General features: G+C 41.4%; 3 protein-coding genes and 1 long non-coding RNA gene across 4 annotated transcripts in view; 3 read left to right on the top strand and 1 right to left on the bottom strand.

Annotated features, from left to right (window-relative positions):
* Positions 1-1,337: 1,337 nt before the first annotated feature.
* On the bottom strand, positions 1,338-5,673 carry LOC133475760 (gastrula zinc finger protein XlCGF57.1-like). The gene is made up of 3 exons (XM_061769150.1): positions 5,361-5,673; positions 5,203-5,288; positions 1,338-3,780 (listed from the first exon to the last, which is right to left on the bottom strand). Exons 2-3 carry the CDS (start codon positions 5,282-5,284, stop codon positions 2,267-2,269), a joined length of 1,596 nt encoding a protein of 531 aa, XP_061625134.1. The 5' UTR covers positions 5,285-5,288; positions 5,361-5,673; the 3' UTR covers positions 1,338-2,266.
* LOC133475771 (dematin-like) overlaps positions 4,093-22,538 on the top strand; it is a 111,604-nt gene continuing 93,158 nt past the window's right edge. Inside the window, exon 1 of the mRNA XM_061769166.1 lies at positions 4,093-4,224. Within this exon, the coding sequence (XP_061625150.1) occupies positions 4,104-4,224 (121 nt within the window). The 5' untranslated portion in view covers positions 4,093-4,103. The remainder of the gene's footprint in view (positions 4,225-22,538) is intronic.
* Positions 6,355-10,280, top strand: LOC133475783 (gastrula zinc finger protein XlCGF57.1-like). Its single transcript, XM_061769200.1, has 2 exons — positions 6,355-6,613; positions 9,032-10,280. Exons 1-2 carry the CDS (start codon positions 6,532-6,534, stop codon positions 10,180-10,182), a joined length of 1,233 nt encoding a protein of 410 aa, XP_061625184.1. The 5' UTR covers positions 6,355-6,531; the 3' UTR covers positions 10,183-10,280.
* On the top strand, positions 12,874-17,179 carry LOC133475838 (uncharacterized). The gene is made up of 2 exons (XR_009787936.1): positions 12,874-16,761; positions 16,872-17,179. It is a non-coding gene; the product is annotated as an uncharacterized LOC133475838 (long non-coding RNA).

Raw genomic sequence — 22,538 nt, 5'->3', positions numbered from 1 at the left:
CTGAAATTTTTTTTTTATGGCGTTTCCCTTAGGAATATTAATTAGTTAAAAACCATTATGGGATTTGGGCCGTTTTTATAAATAGAAAATATTTTATCACAATTAACGTTTTTGTTCACTTGCTATATAACGGTTGTATAAATACAGCAAATATGCGGTATTCTCTTTCACAGTTAAAAGTCAAGTCTATTTACATTCAGTCAAAGATGGGTTGTATTATATTAGTACATTTGTTTAAATTACAGAAAATGTATTAATTTTATTACACCTTTCTATGGGATAAATGTATTGCATCAAGTTCTATGCAAAATTGATATACATTTTTAGTTGTTTGCTCTGTTCACTACTGTAATGGATTAAAAGGAAAGGTCAAATTTCATGAACAGGCATGTATCCATACATGTCATAATTTTTTTACTCTTTTTAAAGACGTTCATTGCACAGTAACCACAGACTAGTGTATTTAAATCCTTTCAGAATAAAATAATACCCAAATAAAAGAGACTTAGCATAATTGGCATATTTAAACTAAGATAAAAGATGTACTAAATAGCCAGTACTTGCTTGAAATGACAGTAGCTTCTCCATTGTTGCTGTCGGCCTCTGGCCAGCCTCTCTGAGGGGTTTTCTTCTAGTCTTCATAGTAATGTTAGAGGGATGTCCAGTTCTTGGAAATGTCACTGTTGTGCCTTATTTTCTCCACTTGATGACTGTCTTCACTGTGTTCCATGGTATATTTATGCATTTCTACATTAACTGTATATGTGAAGCAAAGTGCCATAAAAATCTAATTGACGCACTTACTTCCTGCCGCCTAAGTACCATGTGAAAGGTTTTTCTCTATGGGGCCCTATTTACTTCTGTAAACACGGCATCTCATGTTTGGGTGACATCACGGACATCATTCTCAGTAGAAGTCGAATTTGTTTTTTTGTGCTGTTAACGACTACATAAAAAGATCGGATTTAACAAAAAATCCAAATTGGGCATCACGTCCTGCAGTGTGAACTTAGCCTTAGCGGCATTAGATCCGACCAGACAGGGATGAAATTTCAAAAGATCAGTTTAATAATATTGTACTGTTGGGTAATACAGACCGTTTTAATATGTATGACAAAAAATGTTTTTTTTTAAACTGCAAACTCTCTCAATAATTAAGGATAATCATATATGTGAAGACACAGACCATGTTCATGATTTCAAGGTAATAAACACATAAATCTTTATTTCTCTAAGTCGCTGCATGTTTACATTTTCAAACTTTCACTCCTACAACATTCCTAGGAAATCAAAATGTCCCACCATAGTGAGCTAGGTGGCTACCTGGTGCCCCGGACATTTTGGTGACCCTGCTTCAAAGTGAAAACAGCAAAACAGAGTAGAGTAATCCCTCACTATATTGCGGTTCACTTGTTGCAGATTCAGTGTATCGCAGACGTTTTTTCTTTAAGTCACTGATGTGCATTTATTCACCTGCACATCTCTGATACAGTTAGCATTATAGTCTCTAAGGTTTTAATGTAGCAGCAATGACTTACATAAGGACAAATGGGCTATTATTCTTTGCAGAATATGAAACCTGCGGCACTGGTTAGCCCATCTGCCCCAGAGTTCTGAGGACCTGGGGTTCAAATCTGGCCTCGCCTGTGTGGAGTTTGCATGTTTTCCCCGTGTCTACGTGGGTTTCCTCCCACATCCCAAAAACATGCATGGTAGGTTAATTGACAACTCTAAATTGCCCGTAGGTGTGATTGTGAGTGTGAATGGTTGTTTGTTTATATGTGCTCTGCGATTGGCTGGCAACCAGTTCAGGGTGTACCGTGCCGGATGATAGCTGGGATAGGCTCCAGCACTCCCGTGACCCTTGTGGGGATAAGCGGCTCAGAAAATGGATGGATGGATGTTTCATGTATATTATTCAATGCCGGAGTGCCCGGAAAAAACCCACGCAGGCACGGGGAGAACATGCAAACTCCACACAGGTGGGGGCGGGGATTGAACCCCTGTCATCAGAACTGTGAGGGAGACCCTCGAACCAGTCGTCCACCGTGCAGCTACATGAAACATATACATTTCTATAATACAATGAATAACTTGACACTATTTCGCAGATTTCATTTATTTGCGAGGGGTTTCTGGAACGTAATCCCCGCGATAAATTAGGAATTACTGTATTTACAGCTAGTCAGAAGAATAAAGTTCAATGGAAACAATACTGCTTCAGGAGGTGCTGTGTTGGGGGGGGGGGGTTACTACTTTAAAACATTTATTCTCCTTTGTTGTGTGTCCGCATGTGCACAACCAAACTTTTTTTCTGAGCATAGCTTCCACCACAAACTGAACAACTGAACAGTTTCTCTCCCGTGTGTGCTATCATGTGCGATACCATGTGTGACTTGAGAGAAAATGTTTTATCACACAACGAGCAACTGAAATGTTTTTCTCCTGTGTGTGTCCTCATGTGTTTTATCTTGTTTGAATTTGAGGTGAATGTTTTACCACAAATTGGGCAGCAAAAGGGTTTTTCTCCTGTGTGTGTTCGCATGTGTGATACCATGTGTGGCTTATGAGAGAATGTTTTATCACAAGTTGAGCAACTGAAAGGCTTTTCTCCTGTGTGTGTCCTCATGTGTTTTACCATGTTTGACTTGAGAGCGAATCTTTTACCACAAATTGAGCAACAAAATGGTTTTTCTCCTGTGTGTATTCGCATGTGTGATACTATGTGGGGCTTATGAGAGAATGTTTTACCACAAGTTGAGCAACTATAGGGTTTTTCACCAGTGTGTATTGTCATATGTTTTACCACGTTTGGCTTTCGGGTGAATCTTTTACCACAAATGGAGCAATGAAAGGGTTTTTCTCCTGTGTGGGTTCTCATGTGTGTTTCCATGTTTAGCTTTCGAGAGAACCTTTTACCACATGTTGAGCAACCATGGGGTTTTTCTCCCATGTGTATTCTCATGTGTGGTGCCAGATGTGATTTATGAGAGAATGTTTTATCACACAAAGTGCATTGAAAGGGTTTTTCTCCTGTGTGTGTTCTCATGTGTGATATCATGTTTGGCTTTAGAGTAAATCTTTTACCACAAATTGAGCAACAAAACGGTTTTTCTCCTGTGTGTGTTCTCATATGTGATACCATGTTTTCCTTTAGCGTGAATCTTTTACCACAAGTTGAGCAGCAAAATGGTTTTTCTCCAGTGTGTCTTCTCATGTGTGATACAAAGTGTGACTTTTGAAAGAATGTTTTATCACACAATGAGCAACAAAAGGGCTTTTCTCCTGTGTGTGTTCTTGTGTGTCTAATAACATGTTTTCTAACACAAACTGAGTCTGTAATTTTTGTTTGACGTGTTTGTAAAGTTTCCTTGCTGCAGAGAGTTGTCTCCTTTTCAGAGCATTTCAACTGTTTGTCATCACCTTCACAGTCTGCATTGCTCCTCAAAGGTTCTTCTATGTCATCAGTATCTGACAGTGGAGCTAAGAGGTTGTCTGGTGGTGGTCCTCCACAATGGTCTCCACTTGGACTGTGAAGATGGAGCAGTGACCACTCATGTGGTTCCTCTTCGTAGTCTTTACTCTCCACAGAAACATCAGTCAGTGGCAGCTTGCAGATGTCAGTCTCCTCCTCTTCCTCTTTAATGTGGATCCTGAGCTGTGGATCCTCCTCTTCCTCTTTCACCCAAGGGTGCTGTGGATCATCTTGCTCCGAACTGGAGGTCCCCCCTGGAGAGTGAGTGGGAAGATCTTCCTCACGACCAATCAGCTGCTGGATGACTGCAGAACACAAGCAAGCGATATGACTATAACTGACTACAACAGTGACTATAAATGATTCTTCTAACAAAAGAAACATTGTTGTCATTGTGTGATGCAGTAATAAGTTTCAAACGTATTTTAGGGATGGGCATCCATCCATCCATTTTCTGAGCCGCTTCTCCTCACTAGGGTCGCGGGCGTGCTGGAGCCTATCCCAGCTGTCATCGGGCAGGAGGCGGGGTACACCCTGAACTGGTTGCCAGCCAATCGCAGGGCACATCGAAACAAACAACCATTCGCACTCACAGTCATGCCTACGGGCAATTTAGAGTCTCCAATGAATGCATGTTTTTGGGATGTGGGAGGAAACCGGAGTGCCCGGAGAAAACCCACGCAGGCACGGGGAGAACATGCAAACTCCACACAGGCGGGGACGGGGATTGAACCCCGCACCTCAGAACTGTGAGGCTGACGCTCTAACCAGTCGGCCACCGTGCCGCCTAGGGATGGGCAATTCATCAAAATTTAATTGTGATACATTTTGGCTTTTCACAATCATAGAGGCAGTGGCACTGAAGAGACAACAGCAAGCAGAGCTGGAAGTGGCGGAAATGAAGATGTTGAGGTTCTCTCTCGGAGTGACCAGGTTGGATAAAATTAGAAATGAGCTCATCAGACGGACAGCCAAGGTTAGAATTTTTGGAGACAAAGTTAGAGAGAGCAGACTTTGATGGTTTGGACACGTCTAGAGGAGAGCTAGTGAGTGTATTGGTAGAAGGATGATGAGGATGGAGCTGCCAGGCAAGAGAGCTCGAGGAAGACCAAAGAGAAGGTTGATGGCTGTCGTGAGGGAGGACATGAGGGCAGTTGGTGTTCGAGAGGAGGATGCAGGAGATAGGTTTACAAGGAAAAGGATGACGGGCTGTGGCGACCCCTAATGGGACAATCCCAAAGAAAAATAAGTTGTTTTTGAGAAAGTAGATACAGTTTATAGGGATTCAGACATGTCTATTTTTTACAGATGTAAGACAATGTGTCAGCAATTTTTTTACCTGACTAAATCTAGGCTTAGACACAGCGAGGACATAGAGTATGTGCCAAAGAGCGAAGAGAAGTTCACTTTTTTCATTAGCCTGATTGAAAGGCGCTTTCATTTCGTCTCTCAAAACTGCTGCTTTGTCTGCTCAAACTCCTCATTCTGCCTGTCTGCCTTTTTTAATTTTGGCCAGCAGTTCAGTTTTCGTGGACTTAATTTCCCACAGTAAGTCTGTGATGGTGTTTCACTACTTTTCTTGTTCGGGCTCTTGGACGGTGCGTTGGTTTACAATGTCCAAAGTCGCGAGTACTCTTATTTTACTATTACTCCCCCCTTCTGAGCATCCCTTTTCTTTATGAATTATTGAAAATGTTATAAGTAAAAGACTAGTGGACAGGACAGACCTTTGCTGTACAACACGATGTGATTCTTGCCAATAGCTTCCAGTTGTTTTCGTTGCTGCTCGTTCTCCTCGTACGACGCCATTGTTCTGTTAACCAGACACAATAAGGTATTAGTCTCTCCCCTTCCAAGTGTTTCAACTTTTTGACGTTTATCCCACTCGTTTTCATCCGGTCGCCGTTGCGTCGTTTTCGTGTCGCCTTGCAGCTACGGCAACTTCCGGACTTTACGTTTTCTACAGTGGTTTTACGACAGCGGATTGCCCATGGTAACGCGCAGCTGCTATCTTACGGCGGTATTGAAAACACTTCAAGATGAGAGCCGAGAAAGAAATACGACGATTTGTTGATTTGCAACCTGTCCTCGGTCCTCCTCTTAAAAATATTTCAAGTTCAAATAGTGACAAATTGAAAACGACAGACTGTACTACAATAATGGTATTATTGAAACTAGCACAAACGGATAACTGTTACTTCTATAATCGAGGACCAATGAGGAGTGTGGAGTACCGAAAGTGCGGAAACTAAATAAATGCATACATAACTAAATAAACAATTACAGGTTTAATGAATTCGAATTATAATCTTTGTTGTCATTTAATTATTTCAATATTTATGTAGTTAGAAATGTTTTATTTATTTATTTACCTACTTACTGATTTACTTAATGTTGTCGCTTCTGTGCTGAAAATCTTAAAATAATGTTATCTGTCATTCTCTCTTGTTTAATTATTTTCATTATGTATTTTTTAGTCATTTAATGTTGGCACTTTTGATAGTGGAGGTTGCCAATAAAGGAAGACGATTCCAATCGAGACGCAAAATTATTATTACCTTTTTGTCTCAGAAGGTAATTATTATTACCTTTTTGTCTCAGAAGTTATATCCATCCAAGATCCAACAAGAGGGGTTTTGTGGAAACAATTCAGCATGCCCTTGACCAACTACCACCTGTAAAATTGCCCTAGTAGTTGTGCTTTTTTTATGCGCAAACAAGATTGTAATTTTCATTCATTCTTGATTAAAATAAAATAAAAAACATGTTTAAATGACAATACTAATAAAACTAAAAATAATAATCGTTTTTTTTTTATTTGTATTTTTTTATTTTAGGCTCCTGACCTTGAAGCGTCTTCAATATCGCCGCAAGATGGCAGTCGTGTTACCAGGGACACACCACTGCCGTAAAACCAACCATCGAAGAAGAAGACAAACGGAAGTTGGCGTAACTACGAGACGACATAAAAACGGATGCAACGGCAACCAGGTGAAATCGAGTGGAAAAATGTTGGAGTAGTTGTTCAAAGAACGACGACTATCATATTTTGAACGATGGCGTCGTACGAGGAGAACGAGCAACAACGTGAACGACTGGAAGCTGTTGGCAAGAGTCACGTCGTGTTGTACAGCCAAGGTCAGTCTACCACTAGTCTTCTGCTTTTGACACTTGGATTCATGAAGAAAGTAAAAGGGCTAATATTGATATTCAAATAACCGCAGTAAGAGCAGACAGTGCATGTGGATAGGCTGATTTGCTCTGTCATTATCACAGTAAAACTTTTTAAAGACGTTCCACCATTTATTTATGTATCTATTTATTTCACAGATTTGCTTTCCTTCCATCCACAGGCTTGAAAATATTGACTTCTTTATAATGCTTGGACTTTTGGGATGGGTATATCAACACTATGCTAGACTATTGTTACTCGCTACTCATTTACTAATCATTGATTACATTAAACAAATATCTTTTTTTTTTTTTTTACCTGTCCTGTTGAGCTGCATGGCCTCGCAGAATGGGTGGATCTGTATGTCTTTTGTGCTGGAACAGTTTTGCTGTGCAACAGGGGAGCTTTAAATATTCCCTCTGCTTATTTATTTTTATTATTCTGATGTTTATTAAAAATGCAGCTGGACAGAAAAGGGTTTTTAGGGGACAGACAGCGGGATAGAACCGTCAAGGGGAATAGGGACTAGAACCACAGCAGAACAATAGTTCAGCACTCTAGACATTTGACCTCAAGTAAATCGTGTTCTCATTTGTGGATGGGGGACACACACCCGGTGAAGACATGTAATACCTAACTAAGAGAACAAGATGAGAGAGGACAGAGAAGGGCAGGACAATGAGCAAGGCAGTGCTACTGACGAGTGGTGCGGTGGGGTTCTTTTTTTAGTGTCTAAACACCTGTGAGTTGATATCTTAACTCATTCACTGCCGGCCGTTTCCTGAGCAGGGAACCCCTCGACTGCCAGGCATTTTCGAGCAATTTCACTCATTTTTCAAGCCCCACAGAATATTGTGTGCTATGACGATGTAAACACCAAAACCACCAAAAGCAAGATCAGACTCTTCTTTTGTCAGAAAAAAAAGTTTGTCTCTAGCTTATACCGTTCGTTAGTAATCAGCAGTCAAATATAGGCGACTTTCAGCCAAATCGGTTTCTGGAGGGGGGAAAAAATGGAAAAAACAGCCTTTTTGTGAAAGCAGACACATCAAGCAGAACAATGACTTTGACACCAATATATATTTTTTCAACAACACTGAGAAAGTACTTTTGTATAACTATGTAAATTCGGTAATTTACATTAGACAAAAATGCATGAACAAATGGGGCTCCCACACGTTCCTCCAAATTCTCCTCCTCTGCCGTTTGCTCAATAGTCCAGGTTTTTATTACCTTGCGCATAATATCGAGCAAAGTTTTATCCACATCTGGATGTTATTCTTTGGTGACGGTGAATGGAATCTGGTTGTCATTGTCCTTGCAACCAGTTCGTACTTCTGCTCGAAGCACAACCTGTCCAGTTTAGAAATATAACTATTACTAAAAAATACATTGTTGAAATTACTGTAGTGGGATGTGGAGGGGGGGGGGGGGGGAAAGCTTTGAATTACCTTTTTTGTTTTCACTGCGTACTGGAATGGGAGTCGAACGTCTGCTGGATGCAGAACCTGTAAGATCCCATGTACTCAAATCCTTGTCGGCAGACGATCAGCTGGCAAGCGGCCAAGTGCATCTCGCCATATTCATGGCCCGGCATTTTGGGCGATAGCTTTGCAACAAAGCAATCGGCTCGGAGCGTCATCGTTTATTCCCCCGCATGACCTAAGGCATCATTCCTGTCGGTCGCAGGAATATTTTTCTTGCCTTGGCGCAATAAATTTCTAGTACCGAAAGTTTATTTTTTTTATTTTTTTTATATTTTTTAAATGTTTTTTAAAGATTGTTTTCATTTTGTCTTCTCTCTTTTTCGCCATAATGTGTGTCTCTTCTCATTGTCTGTTGCACCCCGCCGACCCGCCCCCTCCTTCTCTTCCTCTTCTTCAATCTGAGGGAGGGACGTTCACCTCAACGCATTGTTGCCCTCTACAGGGTGCCATTGCTCATTGCAGTTATCCAGAGGCTTGCCGATCACACATAAAAACTGCACAAGGCCCTCCCCCACCCACCCCCGTTAAAAAACGCCATTGGCGTCTTTAGACGGAATTGGCAGGGAATAGAACTTATTGGTAGGAATTACTACGACTATTGCTACTTCTACTTATTAATAGGAACTTATTAGTGAATGAACACCATATCACATGCATGTTAGTCACCTGGTGTACGGAGTTGCTGAGCTGGCACATTGAGGAAAGCTGTTGTAAAACTGTTTACTTTCCTTTGTGGCTAATGGGACTAGCGACGAAGAGCGACTCTGTGCTGGGGGCTTTCCACCGATATGTCTGAAAGTTTACCACTCCGTCACGCAACGACAATGTTGTTTTTATTTGGAAAAATTGCCAACTGGATGGTAATAGCAACGTAACTGACTTGCTTGTGTCCTGCAGACGTCCAAGAGTTGATTGGTCCTCAGGAAGAACTTACTCTTCAGTCGCAGGGGAGGAGATCCAGTTTTGAGCAAGAGGATGCACAGCACCTCCACATTAAAGAGGAAGAGGAGGAGCCACATTCCCCCCACGTTAAACAGGAAGAAAGTGATCCACAGCATATACACGTTAAAGAAGAGGACGAGGAGGCTGACGTCAGCAAGTTTCCACTGACTGTTGTTTGTGTAAAGAGTGAAGAGGACGCAGATGAACCACTTGAATGGTCACAGCTTCATCATCGCAGTCCAAGTGGAGACCCCTCTGGCGGAGCACTACCAGACAACCTCTTAGGTCCACTATCAGACGGTGAAAACGCACAGGAACCTTCAAAGAGCGACGCAGACTGTGAAAATTACAACAAACAGTCAAAATGCTCTGAAAAGGAGGCACCTCTTGGCAACAAGGAAACTTCACAAATGCGTACAAAGAAAATTACCCACTCAGTTTGTTTTCAAGGTTCTGATAAAAAACAAAATACTAATAGACACACGAAAACACACACAGGGGAAAAACCCTTTAGTTGCCCATTTTGTGGTAAAACGTTCTCTCGAAAGGAACATGTGGAATCACACATAAGAATACACACAGGTGAAAAACCTTTTAGTTGCTCAACTTGTGGTAAAGCATTCCCTCATAAGGAAACTATGATAGCACACATGAGATCGCACACTGGAGAAAACCCCTTTTGTTGCTCAATTTGTGGTAAAACATATTCTCGAAAGACCCATGTTGACTCACACATGAGAACACACACAGGCGAAAAACCCTTCTCTTGTTCAATTTGTGGGAAAATGTTCTCTCAAAAGCCGAACATGGTCAAACACATGAGAATACACACAGGAGAAAAAACATTTAGTTGCTTATTTTGCGATAAAACATTCCTTCATAAGTCACATGTGGAATCTCACATGAAAATACACACAGGAGAAAAACCCTTTAGTTGCTCAGTTTGCGGCACAACATTCGCTCAAAAGCAAAATCTGGTATCACACATGAGGACACACACAGGAGAAAAACCTTTTAGTTGTTCAGTTTGTGGAGGAAACTATGCTCAGAAGAAGACTTTAACCGCACACATGCGGAAGCACAACAAAGAGAGAATAAATGTTTGACAGTAATGCCCTGCAATACTGCAGCATCTGAAGAAGACCATGTATTGGTTTTATTGTGTTTGATGTGTAGTCAATAAAGATCATTGGAGCTGTTTCAATATCGTCTTCACTCTTTTTTTTGTTTTGTTTTGAGGCATTTATTAATGCCTTGTCAAGGTTTAATAAGGTCACTGCTGATGCGAGTCAGACAAAGCAAGGAGATGAGGGAGAAAGATGCTTTGTTGCTTTTTTTGACTTTTTTTCCTCTTAGTACTAAGACAATTCATTTCTTAAAGACGTGTCTGACGCATAATTATTTCTTTACCTCACTCTGACAAACAGAAATTCCTACAACAGTTTTGAGTAAGTCCCACGTTTATGTGGAAAGAAGCAAGTCAAGTCGAGCCCCCACAAAACGTTGAAGCAAGTCAAACGGAGTCATCACTTCGGTTAAGCAAATCATACAAATCAAGTCATACAAGCTTGCTCAGTCACATATATTTGCGGAATGTTTTTTTTCATTGATCACAACAAAAAAGTACATCTGGGTCATCCATCCATCCATTTTCTGAGCCGCTTCTCCTCACAAGGGTCGCGGGCGGGCTGGAGCCTATCCCAGCTGTCATCGGGCAGGAGGCGAGGTATACCCTGGACTGGTCGCCAGCCAATCGCCGGGCACATACAAACAAACAACCATCCGCACTCACATTCACACCTACGGGCAATTTAGAGTCGTCAATTAACCTACCATGCATGTTTTTGGGAAGTGGGAGGAACCCACGCAGGCACGGGGAGAACATGCTAACTCCACACAGGTGGATAAAACTGCAGATAAAAGTGCATAAATGTTACTACTCATTAGACTCATTACACTATACAATCGTAATCATGGTATAGACATGCAATAAATCAGACAAATTCATCCATATTTGTTCATATCTCAGAAAGAGCAGCATTTATTTTGCGGTCTGCTATTGTGTGAATGCAAAATGGCTGCTTCATTCTGGCACTACAGTTGACAGATCTCTGGTGTATTGCAACAACATAATGGGGCCCCTCCAGTGGCATTAAGGGTAAGACAGATCGAGTGACAAAGAAGGACCATTTATAAAAGAACCCCTCCCCCCAAAAAGGAACCCCAGACACACTAAGATGCATTTGTGTGTGTGTTTTTTGTTTTAATAGAAAAGGCATATTAAGCAATAGGAGAAAAATCCTCTATAGCCAAAAATGTAATTACCATCTTCAGAAGATATGTTGTCAATAATGAAACTTCATTTTGGACACCTGACGGTTATGACATTTTGGCATTGAAAGTTTGAAAAATATTACTTTACAATATATATAAAAAAATAACCATAACCATATATACTGTGTGTGTGTATGTGCGTGTATATATATATATGTGTATATATATATATATGTGTATATATATATATATGTGTATATATATACATATATATATATTGAAGTCAATTATTGACGTGAATGAATTGGATTAATTAAACTAATTTTCGTGTTTGTTTGTTTTTAAAATACATTTAATATGTTTAAAGATAAGTGCTGAAAGCATGCAAAGACTGAGAACAACAGAGTACTGAATTGTTGAGATATTTCTTAAAAGTCTTTTTCACCTTGTAAATGTTCCTGATGTTATGGGCGGGGCTAAAAACTAGCAACGTGATGTCACAGGGCAGGTCACCCAGGCACGTTACGAGGGTTGCGGGGCAGCGGTGAAATGGACGAGATCTGCCGCCCTAGTATTTGGGATGTAATATTGTCTTTATGGTGCCTCAGTAAACATGATAAGTATGAATTAAAATCATCCACGTGTTCCTGGGTTTTTTTCTGCCGAGAGGCCTGAAATCAGGTGATACGAAATTTTCGAGCTTATGTACGTCACCAGCAAAGACCGCTGTCTTCCTCTCTGCTCCCGAGCCAGCGCTGTCAACATAACAAACGTGTACTCTCACAAGTGGGTTTTCTGCACGGAGGCAACCAATCAGAGGAAAGGGGGCGGTCTTAGCCAAATATGGACAAAGCGGATACAAAACTGGGTCAAACAGAAGTAGCTGTCAGAGGGGCCTTTTCTGGACAGTCGCATAACAAAACCAAGGTTTTTCTTATTTTTTTTATGAAATTGACACGTTTATAATAAGTCCATGTTAGAGAGGCACTCTATGCGGGTCTAAAAAGCCAAAATATGGGAGCTTTAACAGTATCTTAGGAATTAGTCAATATTGTAAATGGGAAAATAAAATCTTATTTCCATTGAGGAAATAATCATCCAAAAGCTGTGAATGTTTAAAAAAAATATTTTGAGTAGATAGTATATAGATTACAGTACTGTATATAAAAGTTACTTGTGATTATGCCACAGATTTCCTAAACTACATCAGCGTTTATGTCCCTCTTTTGTGGTGACTAAGCGTTCATGTGTGAATTGGCCACTTCATTAGGAACAGCGAGGACGAGGAGGAGGGGATGCACGTGACCGCGTATGTTATTTCGGATCTAAAGGAGGGTTTCGTGCTTTGTAAGTTGGAGAGGCAAACAAATATATTACTGAGGTACAGAAACTAAATCGATAACTCTGATAATAAAATACAAAATTATGACAATAAATACTGACAAATTGGTGAAAATTTTCTCAATAGACAGTTTTGTTATTGTGAGCATAGCATGATTATTGCTACAGAAATAATAGCATTTTGGAGGTAAATGAATGTAAACGTTGGATGGAAGGGGATAGAAGTGCACACTTATATATGCTTTGAATGTCTTTTTCACAAAAACCTGTTTGAAAACTCGCAGAAACTACTAACTAAACCCCAGCGAGAAGGACTCGTCCAGCAGGAAAGAGAGAGTTCCTTTGATTCTTCTGATTCCCCCCACCACAAACCGTTCTTCAATACCATTAGCTGTCCCATAATATCGCAATAATTATCATACTGTGAGATTAATACAGTAACAAAACTGAACCATGTGATATACTGTCGATATTGTTATATTCCTAGCTTTGAATACCTTTTTCCCTTAATTAGTAAAATCAACATTAAAAACTATTTCATATTTAACTTGGGTTACCTTTGTCTGAAATTTACATGTGTTTGATGATCTTAAACATTAAAGTGGGGAAACTGAAAAAAAAATAAGAATTTCAGAAGGGGGCAATACATTTTTCACCACACTGTATATTTTTCTTGTGAGCTAAACTGTTTGTGTTGTGTCCGGCAGAGGTTCAGCAGCTCATTGGTCATCAGGAAGACCTTCCCCCTCAGCCGCAGTGGGGGAGGTGTTGTGTCCGGCAGAGGTTCAGCAGCTCATTGGTCATCAGGAAGACCTTCCCCCTCAGCCGCAGTGGGGGAGCTCCAGCTTGCAGCAAGAGCATGCACAATCCCTCCACATTAAAAAGGAAGAGGAGTATCGACAGGCCTCACGAGTTAAAGACAAAAATGTGGAGGCTGACATCAGTAAATTGCCGCTGCCTGGTGTCTCTGTGGAGAGTGAAGGCGAACAACCGAAGTTGTCACAGCTTCAGTATCACAGTCTAAGTGAAGACCCGTGTGGAGGACCACCACCAGACAACTTCTTAGCTCCCCTGTCAGACAGTGATGACATAGAAGAACCTTTGAGGAGCCACACAAACCGCGAAGGTGACGACAAACAGTCGAAATGCTCTGAAAAGAAGACAACTCTTAGCAAAAAACAAACTTCACCAATGCGTAAATTTTTTTTTACCTGCTCAGTTTGTGGTAAACGTTGTACCAACAAATCTACATTGGGTAAACACATGACAACACACAGGGGAGGAAAACCCCATAGTTGTTCAACTTGTGGTAAAATGTAAAATCTCGAAAGCCACACATGGTAGCACATATGAGAACACACACAGGAGAGAAACTCTTTAGTTGTTCAGTTTGTGATCAAACATTCCCTCGAAAGGACCATGTGAAATCACACATGAAAATACATACAGGAAAAAAATCCCTTTAGTTGCTCAGTTTGTGGGCAAAGATTTGCTATACAGCTAAACATGATAAAACACATGACAATACACACAGGCAGTACCTGCACTGCAAAAGACAATGGACTCACTCATGATAAGACACACATGAGAAAAAAAACCTTAAGTTGTTTAGTTTGTGGTAGAGGATTCCCTTAAAAGCAAATATGATAAAACATGAGAAAACACACAGGAGAAAAACCCTTTAGTTGCTCAACTTGTGGGCAACAATTCTCTCAATAAAGTCCAACTTTGGTAAAAACTCTTAAGGTGTCCTGTATAATGATTCTGAATATGGGAGGTTGAAATTGTTGAATGTTGAAGCTATGGGTCAGACATTGCAAGCAGCATTGGAAGATTTATTTGAATACATAATTGTATGCCATTGTTCTTTTGGATAAAACATGAGGTTTTTTTAGATACTATTGGCTGACATTCTGCTTTGATTTGCAAGCCCAAACTTGAGGAACTAGACTTTACGCCGATCTGATCGGCTCGATCGGTATCGGCCGATAATTATCTTTTCATGCTGATCGGCTTTAATGTCATAATTCGCCAATCCGATCAGTGACGTCATTGATCGGCTCCACAAAAGAAATTTACTGGTGGGACTGGGATCAGGCCTGAGCCCCTTCCTGTTTACAGTGGTGATGGATAGGCTGACAGATGAGGTTAGACTGGAATCACCGTGGAACTTGATGTTCGCAGATGACATTGTGATCTGGAGGGAAAGCAGGGAACAGGTGGAGGAACAGTTAGAAAGATGGAGGCATGCGGTGCAAATGAGAGGAATGAAGATTAGCCGAAGTAAGACAGAATATGTGCATGAACGAGAAGGGGTGGTGGGGTAAGAGTGAGGCTACATGGTGAAGAGATAGCGAGGGTGGAGGACTTTAAATACTTGGGGTCAACAGTCCAGAGCAATGGTGAGTGTGGTCAGGAAGTGAAGAAACGGGTCCAAGCAGGTTGGAACGGGTGGAGGAAGGTGTCAGGTGAGTCGTGTGACAGAAGAGTCTCTGCTAGGATGAAGGGCATGGTTTATAAGACAGTGGTGAGGCCAGCCGTGATGTACGGATTAGAGACAGTGGCACTGAAGAGACAACAGGAAAGCAGAGCTGGAGGTGGCGGAAATGAAGATGTTGAGGTTCGCTCTCGGAATGACCAGGTTGGATAAAATTTGAAATGAGCTCATCAGAGGGACAGCCAAGGTTGGATGTTTTGGAGACAAAGTTAGAGAGAGCAGACTTCGATGGTTTGGACACGTCCAGAGCAAGAGAGCTAGAGGAAGACCAAAGAGAAGGTTGATGGATGTCGTGAGGGAAGACATGAGGGCAGTCGGTGTTCGAGAGGAGGATGCAGGAGATAGGCTCTCATGGAAAAGCATGACGCGCTGTGGCGACCCCTAAAGGGACAAGCCCAAAGGAAAAGGAAGTTGTTTTTAAAAAGATAGTTTATCGATCCATTGTGATCTGTAAAGTGCACGCATAAATGAAAACACAAATTCATAATATTGTTCAAATTGCACTCATTTTGTTTAGACATTTCTCATTGCTCATATGATTTGCAACGAGGTAATAATAAATGTGAATATTTTCCAAATATAGTACTTGTAATTATTTGCACCCAAACAGTGGGAACATTTGGGGATTGCCGTTGTTCATATCTTATTATTAGCCCACTTGAGATCAAATTGGGGAGAATGTATCCCAAAAACTAAAACTAGTTTGGCACTCCTGATCGTTTTTTCCAGCATAAATAATGGCGAAGCATTGCAGTCACGGCTTGTGTAATAGTAAAGCTCGATATCCCGAGCGACTGGAAGGCGCTCGGCAACTTTATTCCATTTCCTACACTGAAAAGTGATGGAAAAATGTAAATAAGTTATCATGTGTTGTGCTTTTCTGCTTGCTTCTACTTAGAGAAATGTTTTATCACTGCAAAGCTTTCTCCCACAGGATGAGTCATGTGTTTGCAGGTGCAAGGACAAATTTGAGCAGAGGAGTCTTCCTGTGTCTTGATAAGAAGTATAGAATTCTTCTGTCTCAACCACAACAAAGAGTGTTATGTGCTGATCACATGAGTTGCAACAAGCATGTATGCCCCCACCTTTTTATTGTTGAAACTCAAATGTAACAAGGGAACTGCCCTAAAGTAATAAAAAGAGAGGGTACGGACAGAGTGGACTTAGAAAAAGGTTTGGAGACTGTAACTAAGTTGACTCTTGGCCGTTTTCTCCTTACAAGTCTGAAAACTGAACTATCTCTGTGTCTGTCTTGATTTTTGAACGGTGACTGCATGCTCGCTACGTCCTCGTGTCTTCATCATCGCGGTCCCTTCACAATGCAATGACTGTGAGTATTGCGTCATCTTTGTGCGTTAACGTGACGTTCAATGACACGTGGCGATGGAAGAACGCCGGAACGTGCGGAAGTGCCCTTGTTAAACTTCCATCGGAATCCTAATGGTGTCTTTATTTTAGACAGTTTTCTGTTACAGTTTCACTCCAGTTCCTCGAAGTGAGTAAGTTCAGAATGAAAAGGAGTTTGGCCGAGTGCCTCGTCATTGTTGACGCTTGCAAGCACAACACAACACAGGTGTTATTGTAGTTGTTATTATTATTATTATTATTATGGTTGTTATTGTCTTTTGCAATTTCGCTTTGAGACCTTTTCTCCTCATGGAGGGTGTCAATGATGGTTTTCAGGTCAGCAGTCTTCCCCGTGATTCTGAAGCCTACTAAGCCAGACCGAGACCATTTAAAGGCTGAGGAAAACCTCTGGAGGGGTTTTGCATTAATTAGCTGACAAGATGGGGGACACGGAGAGCCTACAATGCTGCACTTTGTCATGATATTCTAATTTTGTGAAATACTGGATTTTTGTTTTGTTTTTTTCTTTCTGCTGTAATCATCAAAATTGTTGAAATATTCTACTTTGTGTGTGGTGAACTAATATAACATCCAAGTTTCACTTTTTGAAACAAATTATTGAAATAAATGGACTTTCCCCTCGATATTCACTTTTTTTTTTCGGCACGTACCTGTACAGGTTACTTTGGCCGAGAGGTGGTGTTCACCTGGTCGACAGCCAAGGCTTTACGTTAACACCGGCCAACTAGCCAAATGCGAGTGGATTTCAGCAGTGGCTAGTTACATTGCCTCTACCCACTACTGACTTTGGAAGCTTGAGTTTTATGTGAACTGTGGCATAATGTCGTGCGGACCACCCAGAGTCACTGTGGCTTTGATGATGAGATTCTTGACTTCAAAGAGAAATGACATGCATTACCCGCTAGACTGCCAAAGTGAGCGACAACGAGGCACGTCATGAATCGCAACACGAAACTCACGGTGCTTGAATAACTCAACCAACAATTAGTGAACAATGATAAAATGAACGGGCCAAAAGAACACGCATAAGTTACTACTCCTACCGGGAATAATTAACATTTAACATCAACAACAAATAAGTCATTCTTGGCAAGTATTTACACAATGCCGCTCGGCATGCTGGGGATTACAGTGTCAACTTTCTCGACACTCCAGTATATTTCATTGTAGTTTTCTCAAACAGCATCTAAAATAATAAACCAGGCTTATTTAACTAGTGGCCTGTTTGAAATTGGATACGGCCTGCCAGACTTGACTATTTTAATTTGAAATATCGTGTGTGTGTTTGTGGCGATCAATAAAATGCCCCTGCTGAAGTGTAATGCTAAATTGAATTTCTTTTTCGATCATATTTTAAAGAGACTCACCGAAGTCTGTGTGGTGGTTCTGCTATGGATGGTGGTTTTTGTGACGTTAAACATTTATGTAGCCCTGTAGTTTTGGGTGTTGAGCCAGACCTCACTTACCCCAGGCGACCCGGTTCTTTAGAACTAAGGGAGTCCTGACCAGCTCTCCGTTTAAAGGGTTAAAGCTCCCCGTTGGTCCTGCGTATTACACAGTGAACCGTAACTGGTGACGGGAGCTTGCTTAAGCCGCTGTTGAGAGAGAATCGCCTCGGTTCTCACAGCCAAATATGAAGCGTCGGCCCCGCTCAAGTTAGGCTTTACTTAATAGAGTAACCTCTAGGAGATATTGAATAAATTCTAACCACACTTCTTTAAGGCTGCCTTCTCCCATATAGTCTGGAGCACTTGTTATTCGACCTAGGTTTAATTAGATACGACAGCCAGGACCTGTTGTAGCTTTGAAATATGTTAGCCGAAATAACCTTTCAAAAATGGAGAGAGAATAATTAATGGCTGCGTTGATAATATGTTATGAAATCTGCTAATATTGACGACACTGAACGAAGAGACATTTTTCTTTGTGTGGAAAAAAGGTAATTTAATGGCAAGGGCAAAGCTTCAATAAAAATAAAATTGTAAAATTACAAAAAGGAACAAATGATACAAAAATGAAAATAATAAAATTCACAAAAAGGAACTGAGTGAGAAACATCTACTCACTTTCAATGAGATCAAATGTTCCAAGACGGACGGCCCTCTGAGATGTGGTCTGAAAGCAACACATCTAGAACATCATTTGATTACATTCAAAGTTTCATGCATCCATCCATTTTCTACCGCTTATCCGAGGTCGGGTGGCGGGGGCAGTAGCTTTAGCAGGGACGCCCAGACTTCCCTCTCCCCAGCCACTTCATCCAGCTCTTCCGGGGGGATCCCGAGGTGTTCCCAGGCCAGCCGAAAGACGTCTTTCCAGCGTGTCCTGGGTCGTCCTGCGGTGGGACGTGCCCGGAACACCTCACCAGGGAGGCGTCCGGGAGGCATCCGAATCAGATGCCCCAGCCACCTCATCTGGCTCCTCTCGATGTGGAGGAGCAGCGGCTCTACTCTGAGATCCTCCCGGATGACCGAGCTTCTCACCCTATCTCTAAGGGAGAACCCGGACACCCCGCGGAGGAAACTCATTTCGGCCGCTTGTATCCGGGATCTTGTTCTTTCGGTCACGACCCACAGCTCGTGACCATAGGTGAGGGTAGGAACGTAGATCGACTGAAAACATTCCAAAATGTGAAAATACAAAGTGTAAATAAAATTAAAATAAAATTGGAAATGGAAAAATAAATATTTGATTGATCAGATCGAACGTTTCTAAAACCTTAAAGTTATGAGTTAAGAATAGGCAAGGAAAGAGACGAGAGATCGAGGGCTCCAGCTTGATAGTAAAAGCTAAACTCGTCTATTTTAGTTGAACCTTTTCTCAATAAGATATTTAATTTGTTTTAAAGCTACATCTCTAGTCACCCTGCGTTTTACACAAAAATAGAAGAGAGAGAAAGTGATTAGACCTCAGTAGCTAATCTTTAAAAGCGCAACAGCCCCGACACTTGTCAGTTTGAAACTTATATAGAGGTGTGCCTTGCCAGAGGCCGTTTTACGTCACCAGTTTTCTGCCAGGAAGGCTTATGGGAACATTTGGAGTCATTTAAGGATAACTCGCCCCCATTTCACAAGTTCTTTTATTATTTATTGGGTCTTTTGCCTATTTCAAATTAGTCATCAGATGGAACTTCCCCAAACAGGCTAAGAATTTATCTGTTGATCTTGTTTCCAGTATAAGTCCGCCAGTTGTACCCTTGGAGATAAGTTCCGCTATTGCAGTTCCCCTAATAACCAGTTTATGCTAAAATGTGATTATGTCAATATTTTATCTAATTATCCAAATTGTTAGTTCAACAACCGGTTCAGGGTGAACCACCCGAAGAAAGCTGGCATAGCCTCCAGGAGCCCGCGACGCTAGTTAGGATAAGCGGTAAAGAAAATGGATTACTTCAACATGCATTATTGTCAAAAATGTCTAACTTAATATTGTAAGTCCCATTTTACAATACAAGGTAAACCAAAAGTATATAATAAAATAAGCTGTTACTGGTTACATAAGTTTGCAAATAAGCATTGAGCAAGCCAATAACTGTTAACACTGTATGGTGTCATTTGAGTGACTTCCACTATAGCTCCATCTTGTGGCTGTAAATATGCATGACTGGTTGGTTTTAATTTACGGTAGTTTCTCTTTTAGACGCCTGATGGATATTTGTAATAATATATTCGGAGTCCATCCATCCATCCATCCATCCATTTTCTGAGCCGCTTCTCCTCACTAGGGTCGCGGGCATGCTGGAGTCTATCCCAGCTGTCATCGGGCAGGAGGCGGGGTACACCCTGAACTGGTTGCCAGCCAATCGCAGGGCACATACAAACAAACAACCATTCGCACTCACGTTCACACCTACGGGCAATTTAGAGTCTCCATATAATGCATGTTTTTGGGATGTGGGAGGAAACCGGAGTGCCCGGAGAAAACCCACGCAGGCACAGGGAGAACATGCAAACTCCACACAGGCGGGACCGGGGATTGAACCCGGGTCCTCAGAACTGTGAGGCTAACGCTCTAACCAGTTGATCACCGTGCCGCCATATTCGGAGTCAATTGTAATAATAACCTTCTGAACATGCATCCGATTTAACCATATTCTGTGTTATCAATTACTCATTTTACCCATACCACTATACATTTTTTCAGGCCCAACTGTGGCATCACTCGACAGTGTACACTGGGGACATTTACATTTAAAAGGGTTGTATAAATCTAGTTATTTAATCTAGCTATAATCATCCATCCATCCATTTTCTTTACCGCTTCTCCTCACTAGGGTCGCGGGCTGCTGGAGCCTATCCCAGCCATCTTCGGACGAGAGGTGGGATACACCCTGAACCGGTCGCCAGCTAATCGCAGGGCACATACAAACAACCATTCGGACTCACATTCACCAACCTACCATGCATGTTTTTGGGATGTGGGAGAAAACCCACCCAGGCACGGGGAGAACATGCAAACTCCACACAGGCGGGGCCGGGATTTGAACCCCGGTCCTCAGAACTGTGAGGCAAATGTGCGAACCAGTTGTCCACCGTGCCGACAGCTATAATCATATTAAATATAATTATCCAACAACAAAAGTGTGGCTCATGAAAATGCTGAAAGGCTACTAACTCTGGGAAACCACTAGCCACAGTGTCTGGTGAGCAAAAAAGTTAATGTAAAGAAAGCCTTGTCAATAGCCAGTCGCAGGGCACATTTCAACAAACAACAACCATTCATACTCACAGACAATTTAGGGAGTTCACTTAACCTACCCTGCATGTTTTAGGATGTGGGAGGAAACTGGAGAAAACCCATACAGGTATGGGGGAAAACAAGGGAGTTCCACAAAGGAAGGCCAGATTTGATCCCAGGACCTCTGACCTGTGAGGTGGATGTGCTAACCAGTCGTCCACCGTGCCAACCTTTCAACAAAACCGTTTTAATAATTTCGTTATATATGAATGATTGCTTTTTCTCTTCAGCACTCTCAGCTCTAAATTACAAGGCAAGTGAGGAGTTTCCATATCCCTAATCCGCTGATCCCTCATGCCTCATTTAAATATTCATTCTATCTATCAACCATTAGCTGGTCACAGTCACAAAATTGCGGTACATTTGCGCTATAAACAACACTGGGGAACAATTTTGAAAAAAAAATTCTGTTGAGTTAGATTTGTATGCTGATTAAAACTAAAATTGGCATGCTGATTCCAAAATTGCAGTCATTTTTTTCTAGCACTTCAAATTTTTTTCTCCACTGCTTACCCTCCAGATAAGCAAAATTCCACTGATTAGCTGTAGTAAGACTTGCCAGCTGATTACGATTGGACTCATCTACAGCTACGTGGCAACTTGTTTGTGCAGTCACAATTGAGACAGTGCGGTGAGAGGTGTGTGCACCTCCCAATAGGTCACTACTATCAATATCTGCAAACAGAAAACTAGCATAGTAGGAATTAAAGAGGATTTGTGCCATATGCTTTGTAAAACATAATAGTCTTAAATAAACATTGCAGTCATGCCTATTTCTTTCATATTTCATTGTATGTAATATTTGAAAACTTTTATAAAACAAGCACATATGCTAAGTACAGTATTTTTCATATTGTTTAAGAAAACGGGGATCTATTAAGAGTCTTCAATCAACCTACCATGCATGTTTTTGGGATGTGGGAAGAAACCGGAGTACCCGGAGATAACCCATGCTGGCACGGGAGAACCTGCAAACTTCACACAGGCGAGGCCGGATTTGAACCCGGGTCCTCAGAACTGTGAGGCAGATGTGCTTACCAGTCACTCACGTGCCGCTTATTATGATTATTATTATTCAAGGATAAACAGAAATGGCTGAAACTACAAAACTGCTCCCAGATCAGCCTTTATGTGGTATTGCAGCAGTCTCTATTCTGCAATAAACCACGCCAGTTCAGACTCCGGATCAGCTCTTTAAAGATCGAGGTCAAAAAGTTGTCACATGATCATGTGATCCGCTCAGCC

The sequence above is a fragment of the Phyllopteryx taeniolatus genome, chromosome 3 (genome assembly GCF_024500385.1).
Source record: "Phyllopteryx taeniolatus isolate TA_2022b chromosome 3, UOR_Ptae_1.2, whole genome shotgun sequence".
Lineage (NCBI taxonomy): Eukaryota > Metazoa > Chordata > Actinopteri > Syngnathiformes > Syngnathidae > Phyllopteryx > Phyllopteryx taeniolatus.
The sequence above is the reverse complement of the archived record's forward strand: the minus strand, read 5'-3'. Positions and strand labels throughout refer to the sequence as shown.